At 45.6% G+C, this 19,395-nt stretch overlaps 2 protein-coding genes across 5 annotated transcripts in view; both read right to left on the bottom strand.

Annotated features, from left to right (window-relative positions):
• Positions 1 to 487: 487 nt before the first annotated feature.
• AIFM2 (AIF family member 2) lies at positions 488 to 11,411 on the bottom strand. 3 transcript variants are annotated; one of them, XM_077350536.1, is made up of 9 exons: positions 11,187 to 11,410; positions 10,722 to 10,914; positions 8,774 to 8,889; positions 7,650 to 7,769; positions 6,528 to 6,620; positions 5,395 to 5,503; positions 2,336 to 2,488; positions 1,884 to 2,084; positions 488 to 1,280 (listed from the first exon to the last, which is right to left on the bottom strand). In XM_077350536.1, the coding sequence occupies exons 2-9, from the start codon at positions 10,894 to 10,896 to the stop codon at positions 1,126 to 1,128; spliced, it is 1,122 nt and encodes a 373-aa protein (XP_077206651.1). In that variant the 5' UTR covers positions 10,897 to 10,914; positions 11,187 to 11,410; the 3' UTR covers positions 488 to 1,125. The 3 variants fall into 3 exon arrangements, with proteins under 3 accessions (XP_077206651.1, XP_077206652.1, XP_077206653.1); XM_077350537.1 differs by having other exon boundaries at positions 10,722 to 10,911; XM_077350538.1 differs by lacking the exon at positions 6,528 to 6,620 and having other exon boundaries at positions 11,187 to 11,411.
• Positions 11,412 to 16,519: 5,108 nt separating this feature from the next.
• CHST3 (carbohydrate sulfotransferase 3) overlaps positions 16,520 to 19,395 on the bottom strand; it is a 68,967-nt gene continuing 66,091 nt past the window's right edge. For both annotated transcript variants that reach the window (XR_013233709.1, XR_013233710.1), the window contains exon 5: positions 16,520 to 17,503. The gene's annotated coding sequence lies outside the window, so the exon portion shown is untranslated. The remainder of the gene's footprint in view (positions 17,504 to 19,395) is intronic.

Raw genomic sequence — 19,395 nt, 5'->3', positions numbered from 1 at the left:
GGCGGCCGGAAGAAGGTGGCACAGCCCCCCCCCCCCCCCGCAGCTCTCCGGAGCCTTTTCCTGGCCGCTGGAGCAGCCTGGCCACGTGTCTCTGGAGCCCTCTCCCGGCCGCTCCAGCGGCCGGGAGAAGGCAGTGCAGCCCCCCCCCCCCCAGGCAGCTCTCAGGAGGCTTCTCCCGGCTGGTGGAGTGGCCTCACCGCATCTTCGAGGCCACTCCAGCAGCCGGGAGAAGGCAGCACGGCCCCGCAGAGGACTTACCGCATCGGCTGCCAGTCAGTCGATGTGGTGATTTCGTGGCCGGGCAAAGCAGGCAACGGGGAGCCCGTTGGCTGCTTGGAGCGAGATGGACACTCAGAGGGGCCAATCAGGAGCCACTTCGCGGCTCCTGATTGGCCCCTCCAAGTTTTTATCCCGGACAGGGCCCGCCCTAACTCCTCCCACACAGCCCTTAGTCAATTATTAAGTCCGCGGCACGCCGCGCCGTGGCTGGGGTTTAAAGATGATTTATTTTTTGTTTTTCAACAAATGGGAAATATAATCTCTTACTGCAAGGTTTACAATATTACCATTAATAACTTTCTCCTAAAAAGAAAGTAATTAACAGTTACAAGTTCTTGACATCACAGAAACAAAGAATAAGACCATTTTCTAAGAACTGATGGTTTCAAACATTATAGATATCAGCATGTTTTGGGAGTAGGAAAAGCTAATTATACAACGATATTATATCATGGAGCAAACTATTGCAGTTGAGAACAGGCCAACACAGAAAACAGGGAATACTGGACAAATGTGTCATAAAATAATACATATACACACCATGTCGGATGAACATCATTCCTACTTAACATGCGGCTTGCTACAGCTTTTAAATTACTTAAAAAAAATTCAGTCAACTTCTTATAAAATGCATATTGGTCCATGAACTATATGATAAAAATAAATCCCAGAGCCTCTAGGAAAACACACACAGCCCAATTTAACAAATGAGAATGATCTATCAAAGCACAAAATGCATTTCCTTTTTTCAAAAACAATGCTATGTTGAGTCTTCAAGAATATATTTCTTTTGGCACTATTTGTTCACCTCTCATTTTCTCTCAACAACACCACATCCTTTATCGCTTAGCAAGGCATTCTTTGTCCCATCTCCTTCCAACTCTTGGAGACTAAAAGATCCCTGCTTTTGAGGACAGTCACTATGAAACATCCAACATAGTAGCCATAAATTTGACCCACTCCAGCATTCTTCCCCATTGAAAGCAGGAAGGTAAGTGAACCTAAATGGGAGACACAAAGATTACTGACAAAAAAAATTGTAGGTCTACGATCAGGCTCGGATAAAAAAATCAAGATATTAATTTCATTCTATGCTTATACTAGCTTCAAAGCCCGTTCCTAAGAACGGGCCTTGAAAGGGCCCCCTCCCCTGGGCTCCGGCCAAGCAGCTTAAGGTGGCTTTGGGCCACAGCTCACAGCCGGATCAAGTGGGGGCAGTCAGGGGCTGGCCAGGTCGTTAGCAGGCCCAGGACAGAGCTCCTTAGGCAGTCAGCAGGCCCTTGTTAGTAGGCCTTGCTTAGCAGGCCAAGAGGCCCTCGTTAGCAAGCCCTCCACCATGACCCTTTGCCGAGGGCCCTCTCCCCTTACCTACTGCTGGCTCCAGGCACTAAGGCATGTCTGAGAGCAAAGAGGCTAGAGTCCAGGGATGGAGCTGCAGAGGCAGAGCCAATCAAAGTGCAGCCATCTTTGCTGGCTGCACCCTGATTGGCCCTATTCCAACTTGGACAGCCGAACACACATGGCTAGATCAAAATCATGCCCTTTATTTGTACCTATTTTTAAAAAATCAGAGGTTTGTCGCATGCCTTTGCAGATCTTTTTACCTGGCTTGTAGGTTTTCAGAGGTTTTTGTGTCAGGCTGTTGATGATGTTGGTCACAGCAACGTTGGCATGAAGCCCAGCATGGTATGCCATCTTTGGCTCCTTGACATGAGCACAGTCGCCAATGGCATAGATGTTCTCAAACCCTTCCACTTGGAGGTGTTCGTTCACCTTCAAAGCACCATCATTTGCCAGCTTGTCAGCTAAAAAGGAAAAAAGAATAACTGAAGTTCAATGAACTGACCAACAATTAATAGCAAATGTAGTGGGAATGCCACAACCCTCCCCCCCACACACACACAAAGCAATGCCATTGTTTTCTGTTATTTAAGATAGTCTTCTATGCTTAATTTGTGGAAAAGGTAATTATATTACTTGAAACTGACAAAAGCCAGATAGTGGCATGTGGGATGCACATAAAATGCTGGAGAGGCAGGGTGGGAAAATAACTTACAGAATGCACTGCTGTATGCTGATGAATTGACCTTTATTCCAGTGCAGAGAATTACCATGTCGGTAGCAACCTCTGAGCCTTTGTCAGTCTTCACTGTCATATCCTCCTTGAATTGGTTTAAAGTCAGCATATCCAGATTGGAAACTCTCTCACCTGTTACAGACAAACAAAACCAAGCCTCACACCTCATGGAACCTCTGAAACCAGGATGTTACCACGGCTCTCGTATTTTAAGACACTATGCCAAAGGCTACCCACAGAGTCTCACTGTTTGAAGAAATATTGTTTTAAACACCACAGGAGACCTTCTAAGCCCACTGGTTTCAATGGGCCATGAGAGCTCCTAGTCTGTTTAGGACTTTAGTATCTCAGCAATGAAGAGTGATCATTACCAATCATCCAAATTAAATGGGATGTTTTGAAAATATCTTTGTGATCAGATGCAACTAAAGTTCAGAAAATAGAGTGCAGTTGGGCGGAGTTTACTGGCACCAAGGGCAGGGCTATGCACAGCACGCAGCTCTTGAAAAAACTTTCTGTCAAAATAAATACACTCTGTTCACTAAGCACCTGGAAAAGCAGAGAACAGCAGGATGAATTAATCTTCCCATTACATCTAACGTCTGCCACAGAAGGCACCTCCCAATAGAACTGTTAACATTTCAGCATACAGAAAAATTACACCTGCTGTATGTCTATATCTCAGCCTAAAAGAAATGCAGATACATTGTTCTGCACATCAGATTAAAATACAGGCCAGCAAAGCCTCATTCAAATGTCTTTTATCGAGACTAGCAATGAAAGTTATATCAAGTGTAAACAGTCCTAATAGAGACTCTGCAGGTGCTAGCTAAGTATTTGGATATTGGGTTAATATAGCAGTTTGCCCAGTCATAGAAGCATGATACAGAGTGCAGTAACTAAATCCCCCAAGAAGTATTTTGCAAAAGAAGTAAACTTGCATTGATTTAAGTAGATTCGGTTCACATTCAGATTGTAGTCAAAGGAAGTGAAGGAAGCGTAATCTGAAGAGCGCTTTCCCTATCACAGATGGCCAGCTTGTCCAGCATCATGGATGTGGAAGCATCTGAATCTACAGGGGGGACTAGCAGAGATGTGTGTCTCCATGGAAGGCCATGTAAAGTGAGTGAAAGGACAAAGGGAGGGGAAGGTTTAGAGGGCAGCTCCCAGTTTATGACAAAGGGCAGCATCTCATTTAAGGAGATAAAACCTATATAGAGTGATACTAAGGACTTGGAAGTCCTAAGGACTTGGCTTAGAAGGGTGTAACTTTGCTTAGGATGGGGCAGCCAATCTAATTTGAAGCATCCCTTGGAAGCACCTTTGATGGGATCTGGCCGACAAGCTTACAGGTTAAACATTATTACTGGAGAAGCAAGTCAATGCCCCTGCAGAAAAGGCCGCCTACCAGCTTCATTTAGCCCAGAAAATGGACCCCTACCTTGGCTTGGCTGATCTGGCCATGTGGATTCATGGTATGGTTACCTCAAAGTGAGACCATTGTAAAGCCATCTATGTGGCTCTGTGCTTGAAGACAACTCAGAAACATCCGTTGGTACAGAATGCTGCAACCTTATTACTATGAGGCAATAAACAGAACATGTATGTCATACCCGATTCTACTGACACGCCATTGGTTGCCAATTTCAAGGTTCTACTGCTCACTCCAAGCTCTTAATGACCCACATACCTGTAGAACCATTATTCCCACTATACCAAGTTTTCTCAACCAGGGTTTCGTGAAACCCTGAGGTTTCTTGACAGCCCTGGAAGGGTTTCCAGAATGGGTGGGAGTTAATTTTTATATATTTTTTTAAAGTGTTATATATCAGGTGATATGACCCTATAAGGTCATGTTGACCAGTTTTTCCTTCCCCAGATGGCCAATGATGGGCCAGGAGGGGGTGGAAGGGGAGGGGCCCCAGATGAGCATGTACATAGCTATGCTTCCCAACCCTATTCAGCACAATTGTTCCACTTCTGGGATTTCTCAAAGCCTGGAGAATGTTTCAAAAGTTTCTCAATGGTAAAAAAATTGAGATAGGCTGCACTATACTCTGCTGTGATAGCTTCGTGCACCCAAGCAAAGCCTTCTTGGTGTAGCGGTGTAGTGGTTTGTTGTAGTGGTTAGGAATGCGGACTTCTAATCTGGCATGCCAGGTTCGATTCTGCCCTCCCCCACATGCAGCCAGCTGGGTGACCTTGGGCTCGCCACGGCACTGATAAAACTGTTCTGACCGAGCAGTGATATCAGGGCTCTCTCAGCCTCACCCGCCTCACAGGGTGACTGTTGTGGGGAGAGGAATAGGAAGGTGACTGTAAGCCGCTTTGAGCCTCCTTCGGGTAGGGAAAAGCGGCATATAAGAACCAACTCTTCTTCTTCTTCTTCTTCTCACAGTGCCACCCTGCAAATGGGTAAGATTGGCAGCTTCCTGTTCACATGCATTCTTTGTCCCATCTTGTGGGACAGCCTGGGGAGGACAGGAAGTCTCCTATACTTGCATCATTCCACAGAATGTGGAAAACCATAATCTTCAAGAGAGCATTTTGGAAAAGGTACAAAATATGGTAGCATGGAGCCGTCCAGAAGGGGACCTTTATAACATGGCAGGGTAGTAGTCCACTGCTCTGATTACTGTAGGTATTGCTTGCAACTGATTGAAGAAGATAATGAAGTTTTTTTATTTCTTGCTTTTTATTTTAAGGCAACTCAAAGTGGCTTACAATCGCCTTTCACTTCCTCTCCCCACAACTGGTGCCTTGTGAGGTAGGTGGGTCTCAGAGAGGTCATCCAGGAGGCTCCATGTGTAGGGGTGGGGAATCAAACCTGGTTCTCCAGAATAGAGTCTGCTGCTCTTAACCACTTCACCATGCTGGTATATAGTGAGACTCAGTAAGAATGGCAAGCTATATAAAGAACATAAAATAAAATATACATACAGGGAAAATGCCCTGGAAAAGTTCCCTTCAGCTAGGCAAGAGCTCAAGATACCCAATTAAATACTGCGTATACATAAAAAAAACAGTTATGTACCTACTGAACAAGATATGTACTCCCATCTGGATAAGAATCTCCTTCACTTTCTGCCGCACGCTAGGGAGGAGTTCTACATCCGCCAATGCAATTTTTGAATGAATAAGTGTGACCTGAAAGCACAAACACCAAGCAAAATAGGTTCATCTTGTGGAAAAGCATCAGTTTAAGACCTTCCATGTTGTGTTTGTGAAGTGCCTTTAAGTCACAACTGATTTACGGTGACTCCATAGGGTTTCCAAGGCAAGAGATGTTCAGAGGTGGCTTGGCTTGCCACTGCCTGCCTCTGTATTCCTTGGAGGTCTCCCATCCAAATCCTGACCCTGCTTAGCTTCTGAGATCTGATGACATCCATATTAGCAGCTTTTAATCAAAATAGCTCTGCGTTTATTACAACACAGGGACATGTACATTTCAAAGCTCACAAATTATGAAACTTTTCAGATTCATGCTGACTCCATCAGCGCATTAAGTTAAATCAGTTTCTCTGGAGACATTATCCAGCTATCCCCCAGAAATCTATTATTAAGACCCCCCCCCCCCACAAAAAAAAAGACTTCCAGCAAAGCTGTGGCATCATATACTTATAGGCAAATGTACGGAGGGAAACCATGAGCTATTCACGCTTTACGATTAACCACTGAAGAAGAAGAAGAAGAAGAAGAGTTGGTTCTTATATGCCGCTTTTCCCTACCCGAAGGAGGCTCAAAGCGGCTTACAGTCGCCTTCCCATTCCTCCCCCCACAACAGACACCCTGTGGGGTGGGTGAGGCTGAGAGAGCCCTGATATCACTGCCCGGTCAGAACAGTTTTATCAGTGCCGTGGCGAGCCCAAGGTCACCCAGCTGGTTGCATGGGGGGGAAACGGAGGTTATGAGAACAAAAGGTTGGATGTACACTCTCAGCTGCAATTATCCCTTCCCAGCAGACTACTCTTTGGTGAGGGGAGCTAACAGAATCCCAATCTAATGAATATTCCCAGGATTCTTGGAGAGAAGCTATGACAGTTACGCTAGTCTAGAGCATCTCTGTAGTGTACACGCTCCTAAAAATACAGCCATCTTAGTTCCTCCTTGGGGAACAAGCGTGAATTTAAGGAGAACAACAACAAACAGGTAAGTAGACTGAACCTTGTACCTCTTTGGCAGGATATTCCGTCTTAATCTCTGCTGCCATCTCAACACCAGCAGCACCGCCACCCACAACCACTACGCGAGGAGCTTTCTGAACCTTTCACAATTGAAGAGAGAAACCAAGATTAGAATCACGGCAGTGAGGCCTGGGCCTTCCTTTCAGAGGCCAAAGAACGTCCGTCTTCAGCAGCCCAACCTTCACAATCTCTCAAAGCCTGAGGGGAACTAGCTTCTCTACTAAACGTGTCACAAGGCAGTAACCCACCCTGCCCCTTAACTGAGGACAGACACCTAAAGAAAGTCAATTCTCAAGGTGTTTGGACCAGCCAGTAGACCTTCTATACCAGGGGTAATCAAACTGCAGCCCTCCAGATGTCCATGGACTACAATTCCGATGAGCCCCCTGCCAGCAAACGCTGGCAGGGGGCTCTTGGGAATTGTAGTCCATGGACATCTGGAGGGCCGCAGTTTGACTACCCCTGTTCTATACTATATTTGATAACACAAAGACATCCTTCTGGGGGGGATAAAGACTCTCATGCAGGCATTATAACTGCAATTCAAGTGTTTTCAAGGCCTGGGTATCTATTACATTTCTTCTAAAGAGTTCAGAATGGCATACATGGTGCCCTCATGTTCCATCTTACCTCAAGCAATCCTGTGAGATGTCTTAGGCTGAGAAAGAGTAACTCTTCTAAAGTCATCCTGTGAGCTCTAGGGCCAGTTGCTTAACACACCCTGGTTTCCTTTTTTGTAAGTATCTGCCAGTATTTTAAATGTTACTCAATTTTGCGGCCCGATGTGAAGCAAGAGTACGGGGGGAGGGTTGAACAGGATCACTGTATTTTTCATGCTGGTCTTCTTTCTTTCCCGTTGTTTATGTTTATGCTTTATTACCTGCCTGGAGGTGTGCTCCAAAACTACACAAATACCATCGCCATCTTCCATTTTCACAGCTGGGAGCCATCTCATTAGAGGCCACCCTTTCAGTTCTTGACTGAGGCAGTTGGAACCCTCTGAGGAATTCCAACCACATGATTCCCACAATAAGCATTTTAACTCATCAAATTATTGGACCTATCTACAACCACATTCATGATACAAAAGCATAAGCAAAGGGATTTACCTCCTTGACCATGTCCTCATAGGTCTGAATGGCTGATTGCTGGTCAACAATATGGTTAAATTTCCCAGGGAAAGGTCCGTCACTCCCTGTGGCAAGGATAAGGTGAGAAAAGGAGAGTTCCTAAAGGGAATATTTAAGAAAAGGATTCTGAGGCTTGCAATGAAATCAGTCAAAGTGTACCTTTTTATTGACTTCATCAGACTTAGTATAACTCTCAGCAATAAAGCCTGTTTTCTACAGGAAAGGTTGATAATATTTTCCTGCAGTGATCAGAGCTTTCAATGCTAAAGTGCTGTCTTATAGGGAGCAGCAATCTGGGTTCATAAGATAAACAAGACTAAAGATTGGCTGCTAATACAATTTTTACATCAAATCTGCAGGATCCCAAAATATGCAGCTGGTATCATTCTAAACTGGAATTTGGCTGGCATTCCAGTAAATCTAGAGCCCAGATTACATCTGAAACTTAATACAATATTCTCTAAAGATAATAGCTTATTATATTCATGAAGCAAAATAATTTCTCCAGTTCAAGGAATCAGGCTATAATAGAAACACTGAACATTGTACCGTATGGTCATATCTTAGGTATATTGTTTTCAGACAGATATTGCGGTTGTGGGTTAGGTATCACAGAATCGGTGAAGGTTTGATTTGAAGGTCCATGGTATATACCAGCAAAACAAGCTTCCCCAAGATACTCTAGATACTATTTTTTTAGTATTTTAATTACTAAATGTTAGATACTTTAGTGATTAAATCAAATGGGATTCTGTCCCAGGAAATAGTCTTTTTTTAAAATCTAAATTCCTTGTTTGTTGGTTCTATAAGAGTTTGGGCAGCCTGTGACAAGACCTCTGTTGTCATATAGCCTGCCCTCTCTGGCTTGAATTCTTTCTTCCTTTTCTTGCTAGTTGGGATTGACTGATATTATACCAGACCTGTCGGCAGAGGGAGGGAGGGAGGGAGGGAGGGAGGGAGGGAAGGAAGGAAGGAAGGAAGGAAGGAAGGAAGGAAGGAAGGAAGGAAGGAAGGAAGGAAGGAAGGAAGGAAGGAACAATGCTGCTTAGGACTGCAGTTGCTCTCCCAAAGCAAAGAGGACTCACACATTACCACAAACTCACTTCACCATCATGCAGCAGTACGTGTTGTTTTTCCAAGTCTATGCCAACCACTTTGCCTTGCCTGAAACTGTCCCCAAATGTCACTGAATAGGAGATGAAGGTTTTTGGCGCAAACCCTGCAAAAAAAAAAATTAATGGTACCTACTGGGGAAGAATACCGGAAGTTACATGTCAAGGACTGCATACATGTGCAAATTCTAGTTCTAACACCAACCCATCATTCCGGCTCACAAAGGCACACTTGAACTGAAAAGAGTGAGTGCTGCAGTGGAAGAAGGGAGAAGGTGCCATTTATCTGCTTGAATTTCTTAGCGGTTCTTGGTTCATGACAAAATGGATCAGATTGCCCCTTTGAGAAGATGGCTGGGGTTTAACAGCCGAGGCACCTTCTCTCTTGTGGCTTTCTGGCAACGCTAGCTGCATCCCTGCTCCCAAAACTGCTATTCCCTCTCAGCTTTCTCCCCTCCTTCCCTTCTGCTCCTGCCCCAGGCAGTAAGCACATGAAGCCATTGCCTAGCAACGCCATCACAGGAGGAGGGTGGCAGGGAGAGGCCTCCCTTTGTTTGCTCATAGGCTCCGCCCACCCCCACCCCTTGCTCCTGCCACTGCCCGGCAGAGCAAAGAGCATGTCAACATACACAGGAGGGGGAGCCGGACTGTAGGCACAATTCAACTGGGAGGGGAATTCTCTCATCTTGCTATCTCCATTTCTCTCCTTCTCTCATCTGAGGTTCACACACATAACAGAGAATGAGGTGGAAGAGAACTCAGGGGGCAGAATAGACCACCTTAGACTGCAGGTGGAGAAATGACGTTTTTGGAACACTTTGTTAAAACGAACTCCCAGCAAACAGAAACTGAAATCTGCCCCTTGCTTTTCTGATCCATCTTCTACTTTTGAAATGGGAACGGACTTTGAAACGAACTCCCAGCAAACAGAAACTGAAATCTGCCCCTTGCTTTTCTGATCCATCTTCTACTTTTGAAATGGGAACGGACTTTGAAAGCTGGAATCCACCCCCTGCCCCGTGAAATGGTACGGTCCATCCTAGATGTTCCACGTCTGCCTGTAGGCATCTGCTACCCACCACCTTTGGGAGCCAGATCTGGAAACCACTACCCAGCACAAACTCCTGTTCTAAGTCTCTACTTGGAAAGAGAGAAGAATAAGTAGTGTGAGGATAGTGTTCATACAGACTGTGAGGGGCAAATTCCTTTCCGGTGAGGTTGGGCAGCAACTGGAGAGAAAGAACTGTGGCCAAGGAGAATTCTAGAATAACATGGGTCCTGTTTGACACAGAAGGGGGTCCGCCTCCAAAAAAGACCTTGACTATGGGCTAAGATACAATTCAGAGTGGTGAGGGCAATCTGGAACTGCTCTTATCATACTCAATCAAGCCAAGGTCCCTATTCCCTTCCAGGGTTGGGCTCGGGGGAGTGGGAGCTCTACAAGTGTCAACTACAGAAGGTTGAACATAGTTGTCATTGGCTGTCCTCCATGATCTCACCCCGGAAGTCTTCTCCCCAGTTCTCGAAAACTGTTTATAGCTTTTAAAAATCCCCTTTAAAAATGAATAAGACAGCACATGGAGAGATTAAACAATTGCAAAGTGTTTTAAAGCCAGCATTTACTTTGTTTGCCTGCATGTCTATCATTTAAATCACAAAGCTGTCCTTCATCTTTAGACTCTTCCTTCTAAATCAGAGACCTCCAAACATGGATCTGGGAGCCCAGTTGTAAGTTCATTTAGAAACACACAAAAGATTTGCTTCGAAGACCCAGGCTGCTCCCTTCACCCAGCAGCACCTTGCTTGGTCTCCTAGGCCTCTGAAGCAAATTGGGACAATGGCATTTTGTACCCCCCCTTCCCCCAATCCTGGCTGGACAGCCCCAGTCTAACAAAGCCTAAAACCAGTGACCGAGGGGGCTGAGCAACAGAGAAATTACCACTGTCAACGGAGGCCCGGAGGGCAGCAACATTATGGTGGAAAGCGTCTCTCATGTCCACAAGGATAAAAGGGACCCCCCAAGATTTCAGTTGATTGGCAGCCGCAATGCCACCAAAACCTCCGCCAACGATCACGACACGAACCGAGTCACCCACAGAGAGTCTGGACCCCATCGCCAACTGCTGCTCCTGCTGAGGATAAAAGGAAACTGGTGAACTTTGTTACGGGTTCAACATACACAGAGAGAGAGAGAGAGAGAGAGAGGAAAATGTGCCGGTCCCAATCCCGTCCTCGCAGGGACCGCTGACTGCTCCCTATATTCCGCACCCCCCACCCCTGGAAACCGAGGACAGGATTCCCCATCCCCACATTGGAAGTTGACACCGGGCGGCAGCCTGCGGGGTCCCGGCCGCGAAGGGCTGCTCTGTGCAAAAGGAGCTGAAATCCAAACTGCTCGCCTCACCGGCGGTTAAGGACTCGCCGCTCTCCTCGCCTGCACCGCGGCAAAGCCCCGGGCGCTTTCTCTTTGCTAACTGGGGCGGGGGGGCGCCGATTTCTATTCGCCGCCGCCGCCAGCCCTGCGAACGCTCCTTGCCGGGCGCCGACTCAGCCCCTGTGCTCTCCACGGGATTTGACGGCCCGGAAGAGGCGCGCCGAAACTGACCAGCCGCCCGCGCCGCTCTGCTCCTCGCTGCCCCCTGGCCGGGCCTCGTGAAAACAGCAGGGGGCGGGCGGCGGAGGCTTCCGCTTTCACCACGCGGAGGGGGCTGATATTCGCCCCAGGAGGAGCTGCGCTCTTAGCCGACTGCAGTTTCTGTTGGGTTCATGGCCAAATTTCAGTGGGATTTATCCCAGGATGCACTTTGGAGACGAACAGAGCGACTGGCAAATTCTGGTGGAGAGCCCTGTTGGATTGAAGTAGCAGAACACAGTTGGAGTCCAGGGGCACCTTTATGGCCAAAAAAGTTTTACTCAAGAGACATGAGCTTCCGTGTGCACACCCATTTCTCCAGGCAGTGCAATGGGAATCGCTAGACTCCATACATAAGGAGAGAGTAAACTGGCAGTAAATTAATAATAAACAGCATCATAAAAATATACCACAAATATCATGAAGATGTTGAGCTGATTCAAGAGCCTGGCCAGAAAAACAAGCTGAACTTCTAAGTTTATAAGTTTGTGTTCAATTCCTATTGGAAAACTTAGCAGAGAGGATAATATTGTCAAGATGAATGATTAATGGCAGATGCATTCCCAGTTGTAGAGCAGAGTACTAGCCCCATCCAACTTCAGCCAAGCATCCCGCCCCCCCAAGTGAGTGAGGTCTCCTAAGACCAGAGAATGAGTGGCTCAAGCTTTTGTGAGCTTGAGGCCCATTTCTTGGCCTAAAATGGCAGCCTCTTCGCTTTAAAGGGGGGATTAGATTCCTGGAGAATAGATCCCTCAGTGTTCAGTCGGGCATGGGGAGCAGAGAGAACCTCCATATTCAAATGGGGGAGGAGGTGTTAATAATCTTGAAAATAACTAAATGATGCAATATTGCTTTGGTCCCGCCCGCAATGCTCCAAATGCTAATGGAGTGCTCAGATGCACCATGAAAAGAGTCAGTTCTCCAGGAGTCTACCCCCTGGTTATATAGAAAGGGTAGGGATGGGGAAAAATATGATGCAACAGAAGAGGGGGAAAATGGAGACAAGGAGGTAATCGGCCGCATTACATTCCTCAATCCAAAAGAAAACCATCCGCTACATTGTGTTCCTCGATCCAAAATGCAACGAAGTGAATCAGACAAGCAGCCAAAAGAACAAAAGGAAAATCTTTCCTCAAAACTGTTAGCTATAGGTCAGATGTTTGAAAGATTGACCACTTGTGGGTTCTTAAAATTTTTATTTGTTTCCCATTCTGGGCTCCCTCAATCTCTGTCTCTTGCCTGGTTTCCCTAAAGAAAATGACTCGTGGTCCTTGATACAGAACGATCAGTTTTGAGGAAGGGTCTTCCTTTTGTCCCAACACCTCATCATGCTCCTTAGACTGATGGCTGAAATCCTGGAGTTAGAAGAAGCCATACAGGCCATCTAATCCAACCTCCTGCTCCATGCAGGATTAGTCTAAATACTGCATATGTTTGAACAGATCAGACTTGCTATCTTTTCAAAGAATAAGAATTCAGTTGTTGATGTCTCAATAACAGGTTCAGAGACCCAAGACTACTTTGAATAAAAATCCCAGAGTATTGTTTTCTTCAGGAGCTTGTAGAGGAAGAAATTAAAGAACTTGAAAGTTCAAGGTGTAATTTAAAGAGACTTGAACAGGGCATGTTAAAAAGGCTTTCCACTTGCAAGGAAGCTATTTTTAAACCAGCAGATAAGGGTGGAGTGGGGGGGGGGTGAGGACAGCTGTGATATGCGATAGACATGACTGTATTGCAGAGACATTTAGATAGCAAAACAACATCCAGCATTACAAAAGGAAAACAGGGAACCCTTCTTCTGTGATCAAGAACAACATTGTTAGCATTTTAGAGGAAGCATTATTGGAGGGATATATTAATAAATCCACATATGATTTCCTATTGGATACTGAAGCTACAGAGCCACAATTCTACTTGCTGTCTAAAATCCGTAAAGGTATCTTCCCTTCTCCTGGCAGACCCATTGTCTCAGGTTGTGGTTTAGTTTTGTAACTTCTGGCAAGTCCAGCAGCACCTTTAAGACCAACAAAGATTTATTCAGGGCATGAGCTTTCAAGTGCAAGCACTCTTCCTCAGACTATGAACTCCTTACATGAGAGGGAATATATATCAAAAAAAAAAAAAGGGGGGGGGATATTCTGGGGCCTGGAGGTTTGAACAAAGACATTTATTGGTTGTAGGTCTAATTCACTTTGTTGCATTTTGGACTGAGGAATATAATGTGGCTGATGTAATTTTCCTCTCGCGGGTATTGCTGATTACCTGTGTGTCACCGTATTTTTCTCTTTTGTTGCATCATATTTCCTCCTACCCCACTCCCCAACATACCTTTTCTATATAATCTCTCTGTCTCTGTTAGTCTTATATGATAGAAACAATGTCCTTCTACACTGGCTAATTTCTAGGAACATTCAGAATACGTATCTCATTTCAACTGCCTCCAAATGCTTAGGTAGAACCAGTGATTTTAATTTTTCTCTTCTTCTCGCTGACTGTTTAATGAGACTACCATCAAGGTAGCAATGTGTACTGGGGTGCTCAATAAGGAAATTATTATTATTATTTAGAATTGTTTTAGCATTTAAGTAATTTAATTTTATCACTAATTTTAGGAATTCTGTAAAGAATGCCTGGTTATGTATCCAGTGGGCATTACACATGGTTGTTTTGTAATTAGCAGATCATGGATTGTAATAAATTATGTATGTATGTGATTATAATCTGAGGTTTTATAAACTCATCTCTCTGAATGCACGATACTGCTGGGGAAGATGTTGCAACACGTCATTCCTTTAGGATGCCCCTTCCTTAGGGGTAAAATTCCCTTATGTCAGTTGATGATGATGAAGTTAGCCATTCACTCTTCAGGCATGGATACATGGGAATCAGCTCCACTCAAATCACTAGGGACACTTGCCCAAATATTTATTAGCATACAATTGCACTGCCACCGTGCCAAAGAAGAACAGTCACCTCATGCCCACCAGAACGTGTGAATGACTTTGTTCCCCATGAAAAAACTCCCCCCCCTCCCCAGACATTCTATCAGAGTTTGGCAGAGCTATGTAGCCAACGGGTGACTCCATCTTCGGCAGCCGTTCAGGAAACAACTGTGGTGGTGACTTTGCAGTTCTTTTGCAATGAGGGTTATTAAAGTCCTTTTGCAAATTAAAAAAATAAGCAAAGACACTTCAGTGCACTTCAATGCAAATTCAACTCTCCTACATCTCAAGAGGTATAGCAAAACAATGAAACAGAACTCATAATTTGGAGCTGTGCTCCTCTATATGCCATTTAGCTTATTACACTAGAGCAGGCTTTCTCAACCAGGGATTCCTGAATGGGTGGGAATTAATTAAGTTTAATATACTTTTTAAATTTGTTAAACATGTACTGGGTGATATGACATGTACTGGGCGCGGTCCTCTCCCCCACACTGTTCAACATCTCTCTCTCTCAGCTAGAGACGTAGTTAAGACCCTACCTATGTATCTCCATTTTACTCTCAAGTTTGTTAGTTTCTAAAAAAACCTTTACACTTTAATCAGATTGTGCACTGTTCCTGTATTAATTACTCTGCCCACAGGTGTCAGAATAGGACAGGCTTTCTCGGCAGGGGTTTTGTAAAACCTTGTGGTTTCTTGATGGCCCAGAAGGGTTCCCCCAATAAGGTGGGAGTTAATTAATTTTAATATATTTTTAAAATAAAAAATATTGAGTGATATGACCATATATGGTTATCTTAACCCCTCCCCCCCAAATGGGCAATGATGGGCCTAGAGGGAGAGAAAAGGGGAGGGGCCCTATTCATAAAAATCCTTGCTGACCAAGGCTTGTTGCACATGGTAGCAATTTGGGTCTAGGCAGTACTATCATTTTAACTTAACTGCGTTTGGGGGATGGGGGTGGCAGGGGGCAATGGAGCAGCAGATGCCTGCCTCAGCCCTGTTCCCAGCCCAGCAGAGTAGTCCACTGGGCCATTTCTGGCATTGGGGTGGCAGGGGTGATGGAGCCCGATGTTACATTCGGTGGAAATGCCTGGGTGATGTCACTTGGTGACATGTGACTTCTGGGATCATGGCAGGGAGGTGTGGCCTGCTGACATCACTTCCAGGGTTTCTCAGAGCCAGAAGAATATTTCAGGGCTTGCTCAATGGTTATAAGGTTGAGAAAGGCTGGACTAAGAGGAGGTCCCATACAGAATCTTTGGGTCTTGTCTGGGTTAACCAGTCATACATGTGTTTGTGAATTCCCTTCTGGGAACCCAGTACTCCAGCAGTATGGGCCTGATTCTGAGCAGGACCCTAGCATGTAGGAAGAAGGGTCATGTGAAACTGTCCTGGGGGAGAATTGGGCAAGTCTTCATGTGCCCCACCATGAACGCGTTGAGTAAAGAGGCAAATAGAACCCTTCCCCATGCACTTCAGGTCATGAAAGTGGCGTAGGGAGAAGATGTAAGTCCTTTCTCCCCCTGCACTACGTCCCAATCCAAATGGGTTCCCACCTGCCTAGAATTTCAGTTCCCAGTAGGAGATTTGCAAGTGCCTATGACATCATGTGACCCCTGAGAGCTTGAGCCACACAGCCTAACCTACCATGTGGGGCTGTTGCGAGAGCAGAACTATGTATGCCACTGAAATCCTTGCAGGAAAGCTGGGATAAAAATATAATGGAAGTACATGACTTCCCAAAAGCCTTATCAAAGTCCTCCTTAAGTCCTCCTTTGTTTAATCAAATGTTCTTGGAAGGGTGCACAGGACTGTGGCCCTCCATTTACACGGAAATCTATAGGGTTAACTTCCAAGAAAACAGGGAAATAATCCAGCCACACGTCTCTAACGTGGTGTGAGCTTCTCTCTCTTTTTTGCTGCTATGATGCAGAGACTGCTCATGGCTGTCCCTCTACCTAGTGTACAGAGCAATTGTAAGACCACTTTCCTGGACGAAAGCCCCCTGGAATCGATCTGAGTAACGTCCTGAAAAGACCCGCCAAGGTCTGCTCTCCTAGCAGTCGCCAAAGCAAAGGCAGGAGCAAAATCATACAGAACAGCCACATGGATTGCAGAAGTCTAATTTTAACCCGTCTGCTTTATTTGCTGTGAGCAATCAATGGTTCTTCTGGATCCAGATGCCATCACACAGGGGATGAGCATTTGTTTCCAATAAGTTTATTAAAACACACATGCATAGGCCAGGCTCTCTTTCAAACGCTTGGCAGAAGCAAGATCCTGTCCCCCCACAGCACATTTTCAAAGCCAGTGGATTTCAAGCCTGGACTCCAATCAACGAGGCAGCTCGGCCAGCATATAAAACAAGCCCTGGCCCAAAGGAAACAGCTGAACTCAAAGAAGGTGTTATGAAAGGAAGAGGAAGTCTAGAGGGGCAAGCTCCCAGCAGATGGAAAGGCACACAAAATGCAGCTGCCAGCGTGGTAAACTGGATGTTTTTCCTGTGCCGGGTACAGGTGTGTGTTTCATGCTTTCCCAATATTGTCGCATACCTCCGTGTTTGGATGTTATTTTCAGCCTGCCGTCGGCAAACAGGGCCTCTCAGTAACAGTAACAGTCCAGTTGGTTTCCAGCTGGTGGTAGTTTTCTTTCCACGGCCTGGATAACAAAGATATGTGTTTAGTTCTCAGAGGGATGGCCACCGTTCCTATTGGGTTCAAAACTTCATACGATGAGAACGTTTCTGAACTGTCCAGCTGTGACACAGAGTGGTTGTCACTGTTTCCCCTGAGCTGCCAGATTTCCACCGACAGATCAAGTGGCCAAAAACACGGAGACATGAAGGCGCTCTCAGAACACCCTAGCCCAGCTCAGCAGGGGAGGAAGTGGAAATATCCCTTCCCCTCAGCAGAGAGGTCTGATCCTTGCCAGGGCCAGCTTCACTCCTTCCTGAGCCCATTAAGCAGCCCCAAAGCTAGTTAGTTCACAGTATGGTGCTCTGTTCATACTAAACGCAGTTTCTCAAAGGTTCTCCTGTACAGTCCTACCGCCATTACTAATGAAAGATACTGTTTAGGGTTATTGCTGGAAGGCCCACTAGAAGACAGAGGATGTTTCCTTGACAATTCAGTCTTCTTACTCCTGCAATAGCAATAGATAAACAGAATTAGACACTGACTTCAGTGGACTTACAGGGTGCAATAAGGGAACTCACTGATTAGCCACAATGGCCAGGCTCTGTCTACCGTGTTCATAGATTCAGCTATACTGTCTGAAGGAGCAGAACAAAGTTCTTTGTTTATTTGTATCCTGCTTTTACTACCTGAAGGTTTACAATTGCCTGCCCTTCCTCTCCCCACAACAGACACCCCTATGAGGCAAGTGGGGCTGAGAGAGCTCTAAGAACCGCGACTGACTGAAGTCCCCCAGCTGGCTGCATGTAGAGGGGAAGGAGGGAAACAAACAAACCCAGTTCTCCAGATTAGAGGCTGCCACTCTCTTAATCACTACGACAGAGCTGAAAAGGAAGCTTTGATTCTGTAAGGTGCTCCTAGACTTGAATCTAGCGGCCATATGGATGTTTTCTCCAACTTAGCTAAAAACTGGTGCGTCTTGAGGGGGGGGGGGAAGCATCTGTTGTAATCTAATCATGCTCCAATTGTCCTTCCCCCGTCCTTTGCATACTTTCCCCAAACTGCTTTTTTCTGATTGGGGGGTGGGCATTGCAGACCAAGCTTATCCTTGTACCTTCTGGACAGGAGCATGTTCAAAGGTCCTTCCCCTCCCCTTAAATTTATCATCTATGAATTCCCCCCTCACAGCCCCCATTTTGGTCAATGCACCAGGGGATGGCTTTTCAAGGTAGTATTCATGTATTTGCATGGGGAATTGTTCTGGTTCTGCACTAGTTCCTGATTGGCAGGGGCGATGGTGAGTGATCGAGAGAAATGCAAAGCAAACTCCTGTGTGAAAGTTCTGTGCGACCCACCGCTTCCGCTTGGAGGCTGATCTCTGTTTCAGCTGCTAAACTGTGTGTGTGTGTGTAGGGGGGGGAGGATTGGGAAGGGAAAACCTCTTCATCATGCCCTGCTTTAATCACCCTGTTTCCAGGGTGTATGATGGTGGTCCCAAATGATTTTGCAATGTGGAGTGGCCGTTTTTGAAGCAAGATTAATCAGTGAAGGTAGGAAGAAAACAGGAAAACAGGTTCGTGTGCAGGATTCTAAAAGGGGGAGGGGTCATAATACATTCCGGAACCTCTGTGGAACTTCGTAGTTTGTCCTTTGTTGCTTTATCTTGAACTTTTTATTATTTTTCTATCATGTACCATTATTAATAAGTTTTCATTGATTCAATGAGTAGCTTTTTGTATTATTTATTCTATTTAATCTTTTTTGGGGGGATTAAACCCTCAGGTTTTTTGGAGGAGGGTTAAACCCTCCCCCTTTGTGCACAGCCTTGAAGGAAAACAATGTGCACCATGGCTGCATGTTGCCTTTAGGAAGTAGCTCTTAAGCAGATCACTCCAGCAACAAAGACTGAATACAAAGTTGAGGAATGCATCTGGGTCTGTGTGTCTGTTAAGGATAACTAGAGGCTTGTGAAAAGATGCTCGATTCTGCCCCACCCATGGCAAGAAAGACCAGTCATCTGTACAGCAGCTGGATTGGAATTTAATAGCACGTCAAGGAACAGGGTCCTCAGAATCCCAAGAAAGGGAGAAAGAAGGGCCTGAAGTCAGTGGGACTTCACAGGCTGTTGGGTCTTCAGCTGTACCACACGAGAGCTCTTCTTTTGGCTAGGCCGGATGGGGATGACACTGTTCTTTCATTCCCCAAAAAGACTTCTAAATTTTCTTAACAGACATTTTGATCCCTCCCAGAGCTGGCCTGCCTCACTTCCTTTCCAAGGGAAAAATTATTTTGTTTATTTTTATGACTCCACCTTGTAAAACTTGGCACGTTAGCAGACAGAGAGGCTCTCTCTTGAGCGCCACTGCAAAGCAGACATGTGTCTTCCCTCACTTTCCCATG

This window comes from Paroedura picta, chromosome 8, assembly GCF_049243985.1.
Source record: "Paroedura picta isolate Pp20150507F chromosome 8, Ppicta_v3.0, whole genome shotgun sequence".
NCBI classification, from domain to species: Eukaryota; Metazoa; Chordata; class Lepidosauria; order Squamata; family Gekkonidae; genus Paroedura; species Paroedura picta.
This window is presented reverse-complemented; position numbering and strand designations above follow the sequence as displayed.

What these genes read in the sequence shown, in the direction of transcription:
- AIFM2 (XM_077350536.1), bottom strand. Translation starts at nt 10,896, where the DNA reads ATGGGGTCCAGACTCTCTGTGGGTGACTCGGTTCGTGTCGTGATCGTT. An exon ending in GGGAGTACATATCTTGTTCA is followed by an intron (nt 2,489 to 5,394) that starts GTAGGTACATAA and finishes TGTCTGTAACAG; the next exon opens with GTGAGAGAGTTTCCAATCTG. An exon ending in AGCATACAGCAGTGCATTCT is followed by an intron (nt 2,085 to 2,335) that starts GTAAGTTATTTT and finishes TTTCCTTTTTAG; the next exon opens with CTGACAAGCTGGCAAATGAT.